Here is an 18,249-nt window from a genome sequence, read left to right on the forward strand (position 1 = left end):
AAAAGACAAAAAGCCAAAAAAAAAAAAAAAAAAAAAAGAAAGGTGGAACCATTAGATTGAAGTGTGGATTCAGAGAAAGAATTAAGGCCAAGGGCACACTTAAAAAGTGAATTTAAAAGGAGATATGGTGTTGGGAGAGTGTGTGATGTTTGAAATTTCTGAAACGGGAGCTAATTTTTCTTTTTTTTCTGTCATTTCACGGCCACACTTGTGGCATATGGAGGTTCCCAGGCTAGGAGTCCAATCGGAGCTGCACCACCAGCCTACACCACAGCAACGCTGGATCATGGCAATGCCGGATTCTTAACCCGCTGAGCGAGGCCAAGGATGGACCCCACGTCCTCATGGATACTAGTCCACTTTGTTAACCGCTGAGCCAGGATGGGAACTCCCAGGAAGCTAATTTTTAGTGGCAGTGAAAATATTTTTGCATATAAACAAAAACTGTTCCAGGATATATTTCCCTCTAGCTTTGAATTTAAATTCCTTTCTTTTACAGGCAAGCTTAAAACTTCTCTTGCTAATGACACCAATGACATACCTAGAGAGATAACGCAAATCAAATCATTTCACACCATTAAAGATACAATAAACATCTGTGTTTTTTTTCCCCCCAACACTTGTTTGGGAGGAAAACTTTCCCTCTACTAACTTAAGTTTGAGTGTTGTGGGTGGGGCTGTGAATGAACTGATAATGGATTACCAGGAGAGAAGATAAGTTTTATTTACACATGGGAACAGGAGCTTTCATTGAATGAAGAGACTCTTGAACAACTAGAAAGAGGGGATTATATACTAACTTAATAAGGGAAAAGAAGGAGGGAGAAAGGGCCTCTGGGAAAATAAGTGGACTTTAGGGAAGTCAAATGGGCTTTTGTGAGAATAATGGAAAGTATAATACTTTGTGATAAATTGGTTGGTCACCTTCCTGGCTGGAATCTCCCCTGAGAGGAGATTTATGGCAGCTTCACTCTCACAACTTTGCCTTTACCCGGATAAGGGATGCTCCGAAAAGGCTTTTTTTTGCATCTGCTATATCTTGAATAGCCTAAGTTTTAGGTAACCTTTATGCCATTTTGGTAGATCTGAGTGGGTCCGATCATCCATTAGTATCCTTTTTGTCTTCTGGGGTAAAAACACATTGATTTGCCTTTGTGAATTCCTGTGTCTGCAGTCTAGATGGGCCTGCCAATCAAAGGGCTCCGTCTTCCTGCAGCACGTGACCCAAGCCGGACCAATCAGATTACCTTCAGGAATATGAATCTTGACTGTTTTGACTGGAAGATGGGAGGTGGCCTGAAGAGACTATCCAACCAGAGTCATCATCTGCTGCTTGCACTTATAGGAAATCAACCTATACAGAAGTTGGTACTTGGAAAATGGAAAACAATATGCAGTCATTCATGATGTAAGACACGAATTAGATGCTTTTGGATAGGAGTAAAACCTCCCTACCTTTGATAAGCTTCTTGGTCAGCCATCCAATCCCCTAGCCTATGACCCATATGCACATTATTCATTCTCATTTTCTATCCCCCCACCCCACACCCCCCACCACCTCTCCAACCCAGCCTTCTCATCCACTTCCCTTCATGGTCACTGCTATGGTGTGAATATTTGTTTCCTTTCAAAATTCATATCTTCACTCTTGACCCCCATAGTGAGGGTATTAGGAGATGGCGCTTTGGGGAAGTGATTAGGCTTTGCCCTCAATCTCTTTTATAAAAGGACTCCAAGAAAGCTCCACTCGTTTATCAATGGATGAAAGGTTGCATCTATATCTTGGCCATAGTAAATAAAGCTGCAAAGAACATTGGCATGCATATGTCTTTTGAAATTATTGTTTTTATTTTCTTCAGATATATACCCAGCAGTGGAATTGCTGGATCATGTGGTGGTTCTATTTTTTAGTTTTTTAAGGAAACTCTGTACTGTTTTCCATGGTGGCAGCACCAATTTACATTCCCACTAACAGTGTACTAGGGTTCCTTTTTCTCCACATTCTTGACAACATTTGATATTTGCAAAATTTTTTTTTTTTTTTTTGGTCACTCCATAGCATACAGAAGTTCCTGGGCCAGGGACCAAATCTGTGATACAACAGTGACCCGAGCCACAGCAGTGACAACACCAGATCATTAATCCACTGAGCCACCGGGGAACTCCTTTTTGTAGACTTTTTGATAAAAGCCATTTTAACAAGTGTGAGGTGACATTTCATTGTTTTGTTTTGTTTTGTCATTTTGCCTTTTGAGCCACTCCCTCGGCATATGGAGGTTCCCAGGCTAGGGGTCTAATTGGAGCTTAGCCGATGGCCTACACCAGAGCCATAGCAACTTGGGATCTGAGCTGCGTCTGCAATCCACACCACGGCTCATGGCAACGCCAGATCCTTAACCCACTGAGCGAGGCCAGGGATTGAACCCACAACCTGGCAGTTCCTAGTCGGATTCATTAACCACTGTGCCACACCAGCGGTTTTGATTTGCATTTCCATGATGATTAGTAATGTTGAGCATCCTTTCATGTGCCTGTTGGCTGTTTGTATGACTTCTTTAGAAAAATGCCTATTGAGTGTCTCTATTCACTTTTCAATTTTTTTTTTATATTGAGTTGTGGAAGTTCTTTATTTGTTTTGGTTACTAATCTCTTATTAGACACATCACTGCAAATATCCTCTCCTGTTTAATAAGCTGCCTTTTCACTTTGTGGATGGTTTCCTCTGCAAAAGCTTTTAAGTTTGATTCTGTCCCATTTGTTTATTTTTGCTTTTGTTTCCCTTGTCTGAAAAGACAGATTTTAAAAAAATATTGCTAAGTCCCATGTCACAGAGCAAACTGCCTTTGTTTTACTTTAGGAGTTTCATGATTTCAGGTCTTTTTTTCTTTTTAGGATCATTCCTGTGGTATACAAAAGTTCCCAGGCTAGGGACTGAACTGGAGCTGCGGCTATGACCTACACCATAGCCACAGAAACGGCAGATCCAAGCCATGTCTGTGACCTACTTTGAAGCTTGCAGGAATGCCAGATCCTTAATCCACTGAGCAAGGTCAGGGATCGAACCTGCGTCCTCATGGATACTAGTCGGTTTCTTAAATCACTGAGACACAATGGGAACTCCCTCTACTATCTAACTTTTACTGCTAAAAGTGTCCTGATGGCAGTGGCTGTAGTAGCAGCAGGACTTTTGCTCACTCTCAATGGTCATGTGCATCCCCAGTGCCCAGATTTTGGTCTTTACTACTACTCTGCACTAAAAGAATCTAGAACTTTTTGGGTAGGAGGTGGAAGAAGCTATTCTCACATCTTAGAGCAGGGAAAATTTTGGGATGGGTTTATAACACTTCCAAATATGAGAATGTTTTTCAGGATAACAGATAAAGTGCTAGAGTTAAAAGAAGACAGCTTAATGGAGCTTCCATTGGCCAAGTTGTCACAATTTGAGTATAAGAAGTGATTAATTAGAGCTGCTTGTACATAACAGGGCAAGTGTTCATAATGATGCTTAAGAGCAAAGTTAATATAATAAAGTATGTTAAAACAGGTATAAAAGGATGATCATAACATGGTATGAATGATTCAATACTGATCTTAAAAAGCAATATATATTTTCTTGCTAAGTATGTACATATGTATGTATATATACATGCATGTATATATACATATACTTTTTTTCTTTTTTCCTGTTTAATCTCTTAAGAATTAGGAGTTCCCTTGTCGTTCAATGGGTTAAAGATCTGGCATTGTCACTGCAGTGGTTCGGGTCACTGCTGTGGCATGGATTCAGTCTCTGGCCTGGGACTTCTGCAGTGCTGCTGGAAAAAAAAAAAAAGAAGAATAAGCACAAGGGCGTTGGGCAAGCCAAATCATCCTGGAAGACACTGAACCATGTCAGGAAATAGGAAGAACTGGACAGTCACTTAGACCAAGTAGAAAGAGGGTTCAACATTTAATCGGCTCAAATGGTCACATACAATAACCAAGCAGAATGAGGATTCGATAGTGTGTTGCAAAATGATGGAGTAGCCCAATGTTTTGCAGAGGAAAACCCACAACAAAACTTGCTTTCTTCAGGAAGGTACTGGATAGTCTCATTAATTATCCAAATGACACATGAAGCTTTAAATAATGCTGGCCAGAAAGATCACCATACCACAATGACAGGACAACAGGCCAAATGGTTTTGGGAAAGTTCAAGTGTCAGAAATTTACAATCTATATAAAAGGAAGGTCTTGAAATATTCCACAACACAATGAGTGGTATATATATATATTTTTTTGTCTTTTTGTCTTTTTAGGGCTGCACCCACAGCATATGGAGGTTCCCAGGCTAGGGGTCTAATCAGAGCTACAGCTGCCGGCCTACTCCTGAGCCACAGCATCGCTAGATCCGAGCCGTGTCTGTGACCTACACCACAGCTCACAGCAATGCCGGACAGATCCTTAATCCATTGAGCAAGGACAGGGATCGAACCTGCAACCTCATGGTTCCTAGTCAGATTCTTTCCGCTGTGCCATGACGGGAACTCCAATAAGTGATATTTTGCTATAAAAGGAGACCAAAGAGAAGTTTTTTGTTCTGTGCAACAAAGGTTTATGGGTGTCCTAAGATCTGCCAGTCGCTAACCCATAAATTTCAGCTTTACTTGTCTGAATAAATAAGTCTTGTTCTTATTTTGGATCAGGTAAGATTACTAAAACCCAAGGAAGGTATGCAAACAGTACCTGGTAAAAAAAAAAAAAAACCCTAAACCTAGGAACATAGAAAAACTGAAACCCTAGGAAAAAATATAAAAAAATCAAATCCATGGAGTTAACATTTTTATAACTGGTTTTGTATCATTATTTTGATATTCTGGGTACATCCTGTTTCTTAGTGTGTTTATGGTACTTAATAAAATTTGAAATTTTAGGTTTGTGATTTTTTTTTTATGGCCACATCTGTGTTACCTGGAAATTCCCTGGCTAGAGACTGAATCCCAGCCACAGCTTCCACCAGCTTCCACTGCAGCTGTTGCAACACCAGATCCTTAACCCATTGCATCAGGCTGGGGATTGAACCCAAACCTCTGCATTGACTAGAGCTGCTGCAATTAGATTTAGCTTTTTTTTTTTTTTTTTTTTTTTTTTAAGGGCCACACCCATGGCATATGGAAGTTCCCAGGCTAGGGGTCAAATCAGAGTTGCAGCTGCTGGTCTACTCCATAGCCACAGCAAAGTGCTATCTAAGGCACAGCTGCAACCTATGCTGCAGCTTGCGGCAATGCCGGATCCTTAACCTACTGAGTGAGTCCAGGGGTTGACCCGCATCCTCATGGATACTAGTCAGATTCTTAACGTGATGAGCCACAATAGGAACTCCCACAGTCAGATTTTTTTTTTTTTTTTTTTTTTTTTTTTTTTTGGTCTTTTTGCTATTTCTTGGGCTGCTCCTGCGGCATATGGAGATTCCCAGGCTAGGGGTCAAATCGGAGCTGTAGCCACTGGCCTACGCCAGAGCAACAGCAACTCGGGATCCGAGCCCTGTCTGCACCCTACACCTCAAGCAGCTCACGGCAATGCCTGATTGTTAACCCACTGAGCAAGGGCAGGGACCGAACCCTCAACCTCATGGTTCCTAGTCGGATTCATTAACCACTGCGCCACGAAGGGAACTCCAGATTCTTTTTTTTTTTTTTTTTTTCGCTATTTCTTTGGGCCACTTCCGCGGCATATGGAGGTTCCCAGGCTAGGGGTCTAATCGGAGCTGTAGCCACAGGCCTACGCCAGAGCCACAGCAACGCGGGATCCGAGCCGCGTCTGCAACCTACACCACAGCTCACGGCAACGCTGGATCGTTAACCCACTGAGCAAGGCCAGGGACCGAACCCTCAACCTCATGGTTCCTAGTCGGATTCGTTAACCACTGTGCCACAATGGGAACTCCTGAACTCCAGATTCTTAACCTATTGTGCCACAGCAGGAACATCTTAGGTTTTTGATATTAATGAAATGTTTAGGTGTGTTTAAATTTGGTCAGTGTTTATAAGAGTAGGTAGGAATTCCCACCTGCTACAGCTTGGGTTGCTGCAGAAGTGCAGGTCCAATCCCTGGCCCAGCTCAGTGAGTTAAAGGATCTGGTATTGCAGCTCAGATTTAATTCCTGGCCTGGGAACTTCCATAAACTGCTAGTGCAGTCATTTAAAAAAAAAAAAAAAAAGGGAGTTCCTGTCGTGGCCTGGCTTTCCTCAGTGGGTTAAGGATCTGGCGTTGCCGTGAGCTGAGGTGTAGGTTGCAGACTCCGGCTGGGATCCCACGTTGCTGTGGCTGTGGTATAGGCCGGCGGCTACAGCTCCAACTCGACCCCTAGCCTGGGAACCTCCACATGCCGCGGGTGCGGCCCTAGAAAAAGGCAAAAAGACAAAAAATAAATTAATTTAAAAAAAAGGAAGTGAAAGAGTAGGGATATCTAATTTTAGATCTTAAGTTTTTATTTATTATTTGCACATCTATGAATAATTAGAGGAATGCTGGCTGCCTAAACAATGTTAGTTGGTTTCTTAAATTAGTAAATTGAATATAAGTCGAGATCCAAGTAAGTATTATTTTTCTCCAAGCCCATAAGCCCTTCGAGCATAAGAGCCTTTTATACTCAAGAGTTTCTGAGAAAGACAGTCACACGAATTTTGATGTTGAGCAGCAATCTCTAATTTTATTAATTTTTATTTATCAAATGTTTTCAGAGTGTTATAAAACGCTTTTGCAGGTACTGTTTGTATCCACTGGATTAGGAGTAAGATGATTCATGTTCTAGTGACATTTCAGTCTGAGAAACCCTGAATAATAAATCATTTATTATTATGTCTAAGCTTAAGTTTCTCTTTTCATAAAAGAAAGACAGTAACATCTGGTTGGATGGATCAACTGAACTAATATATGTGAAAGGGTTAATTATCTTGCCCTCCTAGGCAGAAGTAAGTCATGACAACGGGTTTTTGAAAGAGTAGCACTTGTACAGATCTAACTTTGATCTAATAAATAGATTTAGGATTCAGGAGTTCCCGTCGTGGCTCAGCAGTAACAAACCTGACTAGTACGCAGGAGGATTAGGGTTTGCTCCCTGGCCTTGCTCAGTGAGTTAAGGATCTGGCATTGCCGTGAGCTGTGATGTGGGTCACAGATGGGGCTTGAATCTGGCATTGGCTGTGGCTGTGGCGTAGGCTGGCAGTTGCAGCTCTGATTCAACTTTTAGCCTGGGAACCTCCATATGCTGAGGGTGAGGCCCTAAAAAAAAAAATGACCAATAAATAAATAAATAAATGTAGGATTCACTTAACTTGGAACATTTTGAAGAGAACAAAGGACATGAGAATGAATTCATACCAGAATGACAAGGTTTACTGTATAGTTAACAGAAGCATAATTATTTATGACCCTAAAGATACATATATAACAGGCTTCTAATTTTACAATTCCTGTAAGAATTGGTGAAAATCCATGGCCAACTTCGGTCTTCTTCAGTTCAGACTCCTCTTTTCTGGGATTGTCTAAATTCTGCTGATCCTCTTCTAAAAATCCCATATTGCTCTCCTTCACCCATGCTGAGGTACACTGCCTTGTATTGAAGCCCTTAACACTTTTGGGGGGATTATGCAAGGTTTCTTTTCCCTAGCAACAAAATAAAACTTTATGCAAAGCCTTAACCAACTGTAAGTAAGCTTTACTTCTTTTAATCTATACCTCTGCTGTCTCAGACATCACCTTGGTTCACTCTTCCTGAAACCTGAGTGCCTTCAATATTTATATGCTCTAAGGAGGCAGAGTAGTTCTTTTGGTGAAGAGACAATTCAAGAACTGATTTGCTCTGAAAATGGATATCCATTACCGAGATATTTGAACACAGAAAATTATTAAGAATCCTCCCTGACTACCACAACTCGGTTTTAGCAACTTTTTCACCCTCTGATGCGTGGGACAAAAATATACTTTGAAAAGTGTAATTTCCATGATGAAAGGAGTTCATTACTTTCTTGGTGTTTTAGTGTTTTAATTTAAAAAAGTTAAATCATTTCAGCTTTGACTTAAGGCTTATAAAATCTGGTCCTTCACAGGGAAAAAAAAATTGGGGAAGTCCTGAGCTGGAAGATAGATAGGTTTGAGGAAAGGAGAGAAAGCAAGGGACTGTATTCCTACTTTAGCCTCAGAGCTTCTTCAGCCACATCTGAGAAGACCGAAAGAAAAACAGAGAGCCGAGAAACAGAAGCAGCTCCATAGCTGCAGCTGTTCATGGTTTATGAGAGCTTGTATTTACTGTGCTTTGTAACATCAAAACGTGATCTCTGGCAAACGAAGCAGTAATCATAAATATCAAATTAAACGACCTTAATTTTGTTTTGGAAACAGGTATTACAGAAATACATTTCAATAAATAAAATGAATTATTAAGCCAACTAGTGAAACTTCCTTAGTTGTGTATACAAGTTGTGTATATAAGGCTCTTCCCTGGTTCTTAGCCTCGAAGCACCACTGCTTACCCTTGGGAACAGCCCCTACTTCTTGTCTTTCCATGGTGGTGCAGGGAGGTGTAGGGATTCTTATAACCCCCCTGACATTACAAAACAAAATCCCCTCTCTATTCAAACCTGCAAATATAACAGAAATAACAATTTTAATTAAAAAAAAAATCTGTGTTTGCTATAGGGAAATTTAAAACTAGAATAACAGAATAGAAAAGTAGACTTCTCTGAATCACTTTCCAAAGTTTATCAATAGGACTCCCAGTGTCCTCCAAGACTCTTCTTAAAGATCCTAGGACCCATTTGATGAACATAATGCAGGGTTTCTAAAAAAAAAAGCATGATATCGCCATATCCTACCACATGGATTTTCAAATAATGGTACAGAAGATTTCGGTGGTCCAGCAAAGGATATTTTCAGTTTCAAAGTTATATATTTATTTTGTTGGAAATTAGAATATAATTAGCATATAAAACTCATACAATTTCCATAAATAATACATCCTAGGACAAGGCTAAAAAAACTCTGAGTCCCTTTAAAGAAAAACAATAAGTAAACACTAAATATGGTAAAATCTGTAAAGGATGCACACAAATGAGTGAAGCTTGAGAAATACTGCTCTTTTCTGTTTATTTCAAATTTATGCGACTGGTTATATTACGTAATAGCCTTGATTAATCAATGTTTATATAATTTAAAAACTTTATGCCATAAAAATCACAGGTGAATAATTACAGGTTATTGCCTACAGAATTTCTGGCCAATTAAAAAGTTTTAGACCATGATGCCTAATATAATCTTGTTTATAAAACAAATTATTTTCACTATTTATAATCTCTCCTGGGAATATAATATGCTACTAGTTTAAGGTCCAAATTTACTTAGTGTCTATGCATTAGGAGTTTATTTATAAGCCTTCTCTTCACTATGAATAATTTGATATTGAATGGGATGAAAAGGTCTAACCAAAAAAGCTTTTTTTAAATGTCTTACTTTTATATATTCATATGATTCTCCTCCCTCCACCCCCACCTCCCTGAGAACAAGGCTAAAAATTCTGAGTTATGTGCTGTTGAGTAAGTGAAGGACTGTGGCTTAAGGTTTTCTCACATTTATTATATTCACATAATTTCTCCCGAGTATGGATTTTCCTATGTTGATTAAGGTGTGCACTCTGGCTAAAGGCTTTTTCACATTCATTACATTTATAGGGTTTCTCTCCTGTATGAGTTCTCTCATGCTGATTAAGATGTGTCCTCTGGCTGAAGGCTTTCCCACAAAAACTACATTCGTAAGGTTTCTCTCCAGTATGAAGTCTATGATGTTCAGTGAGGGATGTGATACGGCTAAAGGCTTTACCACATTGACTGCATTTATAGGGCTTCTCTCCAGTATGAATTCTCAGATGTTGAGTAAAAGATGAGTGCTGACGAAAGGCTTTCCCACATTCATTGCAAATAAAAGGTTTTTCTCCTGTGTGAATTCTCTGATGTTGAATAAGATGTATCCTCTGGCTGAATCTTTTCCCACATTCATCACACTTATAGGGCTTCTCTCCTGTAAGGACTATCTGAGGTTGAGTAAGAGATGAGTTTTGGCTGAAGGGCTTCCCACATTCACTGGGTTTCCCTTCAGTACGAATGTGATTAGTAAGAAGAATATGTTGATTGAAGATTTTTCCACACTCATTAAATTCATAAGGATTCTCTCTTACATAGTTTCCCTGATAGTAAATCAGGTCTGAATTATGTTTGATGCTATTTCCTTGTGTGTCTGAGTCAAGGGGTATTTTAATTGAAGGAATTCTCTGATGCATAATAAGGTTTGAGTTCAGATTGCAGTTTTCCACAAATCTATTACACTCAAGGCTTCTCTCCTGTGTGATTTTTCTGTGGGTGAAAGATACTTGTCCTAAATGTCTCTGCTGGTTTTCTTGGTTAAATTCTAATTGGTAATCAAAATCCCAGAGTCCACCTAAGATGGAATACCAGAAACTGTCTCCTGTTAGTTTCTCCATTATCATGTCATGGGTCTGATTTTCATCAGAGATACTCTGGTTTGGGGTTAATTTTTTAATTTCAGATCTATTCTCCCCATCTAAAAGAAATTAAGAACATACAAACACTTTGTAGTATTCTGTTTTGTAAAATAAGTATTGCATAATGAATTACCAAACGAAGCTGACAGTAATGTACATAAAGCAAATGTGGCATTGAAAGTTGTGAAAATGGCCACATAACAAGAGGAAAGGCCATGAAAGGATCACAGTGAGCAGGGGGGCATTTAAAACTATGTGTGGTAGGAGTTCCTATCGTGGCGCAGTGGTTAACGAATCCAACTAGGAACCATGAGGTTGCGGGTTCGGTCCCTGCCCTTGCTCAGTGGGTTAAGGATCTGGCGTTGCTGTGAGTTGTGGTGTAGTTTGCAGACGAGGCTCGGATTCCGCGTTGCTGTGGCTGTGGCGTAGGCCAGTGGCTACGGCTCCGATTCGACCCCTAGCCTGGGAATCTCCATATGCTACGGAAGCGGCCCTAGAAAAGGCAAAAAGACAAAAAATAAATAAATAAATAAATAAAACTATGTGTGGTAATCAGAAAAAGGAGAAATTATTCAAGGAGTTCCCTTGTGGTGTAGCAGGCTAAGGACCTGGCATTGTCACTACAGCACCTCAGGTTGCTGCTTTGGCATAGGATCAATCCCTGGCCTGGGAACTTCCATATGCCATGGGTGTGCCAAAAAAATAAAAATTTATTGTAGTTGATTTACAATGTTAATTTCTGCTGTACAACAAAATAATTAAGTTATACATATACATACATCCATTCTTTTTCAGATTCTCTTCCCATATCACAAAAAAAACCAAGTCAAATGATGAGACAAGGTGCCAAAAAAAGAACTGGAGGGAAAACTAGATAGACATGGTGTAGGTTAACCTGGTTTAGTGGACCAGAGTGGAAAATACCTAACTCAGTATCTGGCATATAGTCAACAGTCTACTGTTTGCTATTATAACCAGGGAGAGCACTGCAGGTTGTGTGGCAACAAAAGGGAGTTAAGTTTTTTGTTTTGGGGTTTTTTTGGGGGGTTGAAGAAGTCTCATATTTAGTGGATGCTTTAAAGAAGAGAGTAGAAAGTCAACAGATCTAGTTTTTGAAATACTTAATTAAAATGACAGTATGGCATTCATAAACAAAAATGCTATCTCAAATCTGGAAAGAAAATGTGGGTGAAATACTATGGCTAGAAATGTAGAAATAGGGAATGATATTGAAAAGCTACTTAAAAGTGCTGTATTACACAGTGAACATCAAGTCTATAGGAATGCTTGCCTTTAGAAGAACTAGGAGGGAGAGAAGGTAGTAAAGGAGCAGGTAGAGGGACAGGGGAGAGGCTGGAAGGGACAAGGGTGGTGTGCACCACAAGCCAGGGTGCAAGAAAATTTTAACAAAGTAAAGTCAACACAGTCAAATGCAACACGACCATAGGAAACAGTAACTGTGGGATTTTTAGCTACTGGATTTGACTGGAAGGCAGTTAGTGAAAATCTCCAAGAAAACAAATTTAGTAACACAGGTAGGATAGGTGTCATATTAAAAAAAGTGAGCAAGAGATTAAAATCGAAGCTATGGGTTTTAGACAAGTTTAAAGAGTTTGATAATAAAAAGGGAAAAAAAAGAATGAAAAATAGGTTAAAAGGGCAGAGGATTTTTGGTATGGAAAAGAAAAGATTTAAAGAATACCGAGAGGATATATGAATAAAAAATAGAAAATGCTACATGGAGATTTGTAACATCAAGGTATTTGTGGACATTCAAAATAATATCTTCAAAATAACTTCGGTGTTGTGCAAAATTTTTAATAATAAGTATATATTATCTGTTTAATCAGAAAAAAAAAAGAAACATTTCAACTTTGGAAAAATATCAAATATGAACTGATTTTTTTTTTTTTTGTCTTTTTTGCTATATCTTTGGGCCGCTCCCGCAGCATATGGAGGTTCCCAGGCTAGGGGTTGAATCGGAGCTGTAGCCACCAGCCTACGCCAGAGCCACAGCAACACGGGATCCGAGCTGCGTCTGCAACCTACACCACAGCTCACGGCAACGCCGGATCCTTAACCTACTGAGCAAGGGCAGGGACCGAACCCGCAACCTCATGGTTCCTAGTTGGATTCGTTAACCACTGCGTCACGACGGGAACTCCTGAACTGAATTTTTAAAAAGGTCTCAGTATCCTTTATACTTCAGGGGGAGATTTTCGAGCATACTACTCAGTTAAGTATTTCAAAAGTGACTATCTTTCCTCACTGAGTAGCACACACCCAGATGCTCGCTTCTCACCTGAATGAGTGTCCAACAGGCTGCCTCTTCCCATCATCCGCTGTTCCTCTTGCTCCAACTGGGTGATCACCTCTGGCTTATAAAGCTGATGACCTATTCGTGGAAAAAGTGTTACATCTTAGCATCTTATACTGAGAACACAGAATCTCTCAAAACTCACTTCTAACCTTTTTAATCTTTGGGGACTCTGGGTTCAGAAAGGGGAGGCTGCAGAGGCAGCAAAATAAAGTTACTCATTATCAAGTCAAGACCTTTTACCCAAGGAGAAAGCAGGAAACAGAGGTCTCTATCTTCAAAACTGAAGCGCATATTTCCATCCTGGCCTGAACTACACTTACAAAAGCTTTGAAGGTTTTCATTACTAAAAGGCAATAAACCTGAGAGTTTCCATCAGCGGAAATGAATCTGACTAGTATTCATGAGGATGCAGGTTTGATCCCTGGCCTCACTCAGTGGGTTAAGGATCCAGTGTTGCTGTGAGTTGGGGTGTAGGTTGCAGATGTGGCTCAGATCTGGCCTTGCTGTGGCTGTGACTGGCTGGCGGCTACAGCTCTGATTCAACTCCTAACCTGGGAACCTCCGTGTGCCACAGGTGCAGCGCGAAAAAGACAAAAAAAAAAAGGAAATAAACCTATGAAAAATGAGATCCAGTTTTACAGGGATGCCAATCTTACCTAGAGCAACCAGATTTCTATAGTTCTCCAGCATCACATCTCGGTAGAGGTTCTTCTGAGCAGGGTACAGCTGGTCCCACTCCTCTCTGGTGAAGTCCACAGCCACGTCCTGGAATGTCAGTGATTCCTGAAACACCAAGTAGTACACCCCTGCTCAGCCAGAAACCTTTGTTTACAGAGGTCCTTAGGGGAAGCTGCAAAGGTGCAGCAGTAGACAAAGGTTAGGATGTCTAAACAATTGTGCTGGGAGTCTTCAGAGCTCTGAGTAATCCAGACCAAATTTTTGGAAACAATTACCAGTCCTTTTCTATCATCTTTCAAGACAGATACAAAAACATGCATAAAATGATACATGTTTTAGGCTTTTTATAGTTTGCTACAGAGGAAAGTCTCTCGTATCATCAACAATAAAAAAAAAATACATGGGGAGTTCCCATCGTGGCGCAGTGGTTAACAAATCTGACTAGGAACCATGAGGTTGCGGGTTCGATCAGTGGGTTAACGATCCGGCGTTGCCGTGAGCTGTGGTGTAGGTTGCAGACGCGCTCGGATCCCGCATTACTTTGGCTGTGGTGGAGGGGGGGCGGCTACAGCTCCGATTCGACCCCTAGCCTGGGAACCTCCATATGCCACGGGAGCGGCCCCAAAAATGGCAAAAAGACAAAAAAAACAAAAAAACAAAAAAAACATGGAAAAGTCATGCTATAAGACTTCAGAATGGAGGAGTTCCCATCTTGGCTCAGCGCTAATGAACCCGACTAGTATCCATGAAGATGCGGGTTCAATCCCTGGCCTCACTGTGGGGGTTAAGGATCTCGTGTTGCCATGAGCTGTGGTGTAGGTTGAAGATGTGGCTCAGATTCGGTGTTACTGTGCCTGTGGTGTAGGCCAGCACCTACAGCTCTGATTTGACCCCTAGCCTGGGAACATATGTGCCGCAGGTGTGACCCTAAAAAGACACACACGTAACAAAAAATTTTTTTTAGGCTGCACCCTTGGCATGTCGAAGTTTCTGAGCCAGGGCTTGAACCCAAGCCACAACAGTGATAACGCTGGGTCTTTAAACTGCTGAGCCACCAGGAAACTCCTGCATATACTATTTTTAAATTTAACCTTTAATGATGGAAATCTTTCCATCTTAGACATATTAGAACATAAAAAGCTCCCTCATTAATGTTTTTAACATTTAATGTTATTAAAATTTTTTATGTAATTTCAGACTTTTTTTTTAAATGGCCACACCTACAGTATATGAAAGTTACCAGGCTAGGGGTTTCGTCAGAGCTGCAGCTGCTGGCTTAGACCATAGATAGCCACAGCAATGCCAGATCCTAGCTGCATGTGCAACTTGCACTGTCACTCAGAGCAACACTGGATCCTTTAACCCACTGAGTGAGACCAGGGATCGAACTGGCATCCTCATGGATATCAGTTGGGTTCTTAACCTACTTGGCCACAATGGGAACTCCAACATATTTCAGACTTAAAAATTTCAACAACAATAAAATAAATTCCCTCCCTCTCCTGTTCTCTAATTTTTCTGGACTATTTAAAAGTAAGGTGCAGACATGATGCCCCTTTACTCTTAAAAATTTTGGCGTTTATTTCCTAAAAACAAGAATTCTCTTCCATAACAACAGAACACTGATAAAAACCAGGAAATAACACTGACACACTACTGCTGTAAACTATATACTTATTCAGACTTCACTAAAAGTCCTAATAATGGCCTTTGTAACTTAAAAAACTCTAGATTTTTGGTTGTCATGTATCTTTTGTCTCCTTTAAACTGCAACAGTTCCCCAGTCTGTCTTTGTATTTGGGAACATTTTGAAAGTACAGGCTAGTTGTTTTGTGGAACAAACCTCAATTTGGGCTTGTCCAATGCCTCATCACGAGTAGATTCACACTACGCACTTGCACAAGAATAAGCCAGGAGCGGTGCTGGGTTCTTTCTTCTCAGTGAGTAGTTGTCAGGAGGTACACATTGTTGACTGGTTCCATTACTACCAATGTTAACATTAATAATTTATTTTTTATTCAGAAAGTTATAATCATTTACTATCACTGCTTTTTTTTTTTTTTGTCTTTTTGCTATTTCTTTGGGCCGCTCCCGCGGCATATGGAGATTCCCAGGCTAGGGGTCGAATTGGAGCTGCAGCCACCGGCCTACGCCAGAGCCACAGCAACGCAGGATCCGAGCCGCGTCTGCAACCTACCCCACAGCTCACAGCAACACCGAATCGTCAACCCACTGAGCAAGGGCAGGGACCGAACCCGCAACCTCATGGTTCCTAGTCGGATTCGTTAACCACTGCACCACGACAGGAACTCCACTATCACTGCTTTAATGCTCAGATTGTCCTAGATTTAGCTAGGAGAAGCCCTTTCAAACTGGCTTCTGTGTCCTTTTGAAATATACCTATCATTCTTTGCGTATTTCCTTACTATTTGGGGCAGAAAGATGTTCTTCCTTCAAGGCTCATCTTGTGTGGGGCTTTTCCTGCCCCACACCTGGAATCAGCCATTTCTCAAAGGATCCTTGATTCCTTTTAATGGTCAAATACTGAGTAGCTCTGCTTCCCACCAGTGGACCTAAGGGTCGTAGTCTGTTATGTTCTGCTCTGTTGGTCAAATACTGAGTGGCATGTCTGTCTTTTAATGGTGAATGGCACTTAGAAGCCATCATCTGAGACTAGATGTGTTCCATGCTACTGGAATATCATTATCTCTGGGCTCTCTCAAGGGCTGTATCTGGGAAATACATATCCAGATCTAGATAGATAGATGGACATAGATATCGATCTATATAATGATGCATGTATACATGTGCAAGCGTGCACACACACACACAACCTCTGAAGAGTTCCCATTGTGGCACATCGGAAACGAATCTGACCAGTGTCCATGAGGATGCAGGTTTGATCCCTAGCCTCGCTCAGTGGGTTAAGGATCCGGCGTTGCCATGAGCTGCGGTAAAGGTGGCAGACACGGCTCGGATCCTGCATTGCTGTGGCTGTGTGGCAAGGGTGTGGCCCTGAAAAGCAAAAGCACAACAACGATAACAATAAAACCCCCAAAATGTCTTAGTCCACACTGATACCACTAATTCTAATCCAACGTGGCAAGGTTCCTTCTATCCTCTCTTTTCATATCTATAATTCCTTTCTCTGAAATGAAAAGCCTGGCTCTTATTACTCACAGTATATTTATTTGCTCAATCCTAAAATGTAAAGAAAGTGGTTTCGATGTTGCTAACACATGCTTCTGCACCAAAGAAGCCTACAAATGAGAATTCAGTACTGTTTTCTTCTTCTTCTTTTTTTTTCTTTTGGGCTTTTGTCGTTTTAGAGCCGCACCCATGACATATGGAGATTCCCAGGCTAGGGGTCTAATCGGAGCTGCTTGCTACTGGCCTAAGCCACAGCCACAGCAATGCCAGATCCTTAACCCACTGAGCGAGGCCAGGGATCAAACCTGCAACCTCATGGTTCCTAGTCGGATTCATTTCTGCTGCGCCACGATGGGAACTCCTAGAACTGTTTTGCTTTTAGCCTGAGGATAACTATATGAGTTCATAAGTTAACTCCTTTTCAGTGTGGTTATATCAGAAATTTGAAACACAGTTTGGTTCACTTTGTTTATGTTTGTATTTAGTTTTAGGCCCTCCTCCCATACTTTGCTCCTCCATTTCCTCTATCTTTTTCACCCTACTCCCATCCAAGCCCTTCATTTAGGCTCTCCTCCCATACTTTGCTCCCCCCATTTCCTCTTTCTTTTTCACCCTACTCCCTTCCAATCTCATTAGACTTGAGTTTATCCTTCCTGTGCCTCAAAATCTCTTTTTGCTCAAAGGAGAAGATACACTTATATGCACATTTTTATTTCCTCTTTTTTGCTACAGAAAAATTTTTTTTTCTTTTTCGGCCACACCCACGGCATATGGAAGTTCCCAGGCCAAGTACTGAATCTAAGCCGGAGCTGCAACCTATGTCACAGCTGCAGCAATGCCAGATCCTTAACCCACTGTGCTGGACTGGGGATCAAACCAGTGCCTCCAGAGACAAGCTGTGCCAACAGCAACTCATTTTAATTTAAAGTACACAAATGTACATTTATTCCCTTGTGGTTTTTTTTTTTTTTTTTTTGGTCTTTTGCCTTCTTACGGCCACACCTGTGGCATATGCAGGTTCCCAGGCTAGGGGTCGAATCAGAGCTTCAGCCACTGGTCTACACCACAGCCACAGCAATGTGGGATCCCAGCCTTGTCTGCAACCTACACCACAGCTCATGGCAACGCTGATTCTTAACCCACTGAGCAAGGCCAGGGATCGAACCTGAGTCCTCATGGTTGCTAGTGGGTTTGTTAACCACTGAGCCATGGCGGAACTCCTATTCCCTCATCTTTCGATATGAAACCAAACCTTTTCTAAGAGAGTGATTTTAACAACTGAGTGCCCATATCCATAATGCATCAGTTTTTGTTTCATTAAAACAGCACAGGCAAATGACTCTTAGGAAATAGTATTGGTATAGAACCCTCTGAGATCTTTATGATTGTCCTTCAGTGTTTTAGCACAGTTCTGTTCACACCTAATTTGAGAGCAATATTTTATTTTATTTCATCTTTTGTCTTTTTGCCTTTTCTTGGGCTGCTCCCGCGGCATATGGAGGTTCCCAGGCTAGGGGTCGAATCGGAGCTGCAGCTGCTGGCCTACACCAGAGCCACAGCAACGCGG

General features: G+C 41.0%; 1 protein-coding gene across 6 annotated transcripts in view; it reads right to left on the bottom strand.

Moving 5' to 3' along the window:
- Nucleotides 1–18,249, bottom strand: part of ZNF713 (zinc finger protein 713) — a 32,883-nt gene that overhangs the window by 372 nt on the left and 14,262 nt on the right. Inside the window, exons 4-6 of one of the 6 annotated variants that reach the window (XR_014840316.1) lie at nucleotides 13,511–13,637; nucleotides 12,837–12,929; nucleotides 1,248–1,371 (exon numbers count right to left, since the gene is read on the bottom strand). Coding sequence is in view for 5 of the 6 variants with exons in the window: in XM_003124463.7 (XP_003124511.4) it covers nucleotides 9,545–10,593; nucleotides 12,837–12,929; nucleotides 13,511–13,637 (1,269 nt within the window). In the remaining variant the exon portion in view is untranslated. Of the gene's footprint in view, nucleotides 1–701; nucleotides 1,372–7,355; nucleotides 10,594–12,836; nucleotides 12,930–13,510; nucleotides 13,638–18,249 lie in introns of those variants that run through there. The other 5 variants (XM_085016940.1, XM_085016939.1, XM_085016936.1 and 2 more) reach the window with 5 other exon arrangements.

This window comes from Sus scrofa, chromosome 3, assembly GCF_054392235.1.
Source record: "Sus scrofa isolate SSC_HxYL_T2T_F1_AM1 chromosome 3, Sscrofa_HxYL_maternal_Yorkshire_Landrace_v2.0, whole genome shotgun sequence".
NCBI lineage: Eukaryota > Metazoa > Chordata > Mammalia > Artiodactyla > Suidae > Sus > Sus scrofa.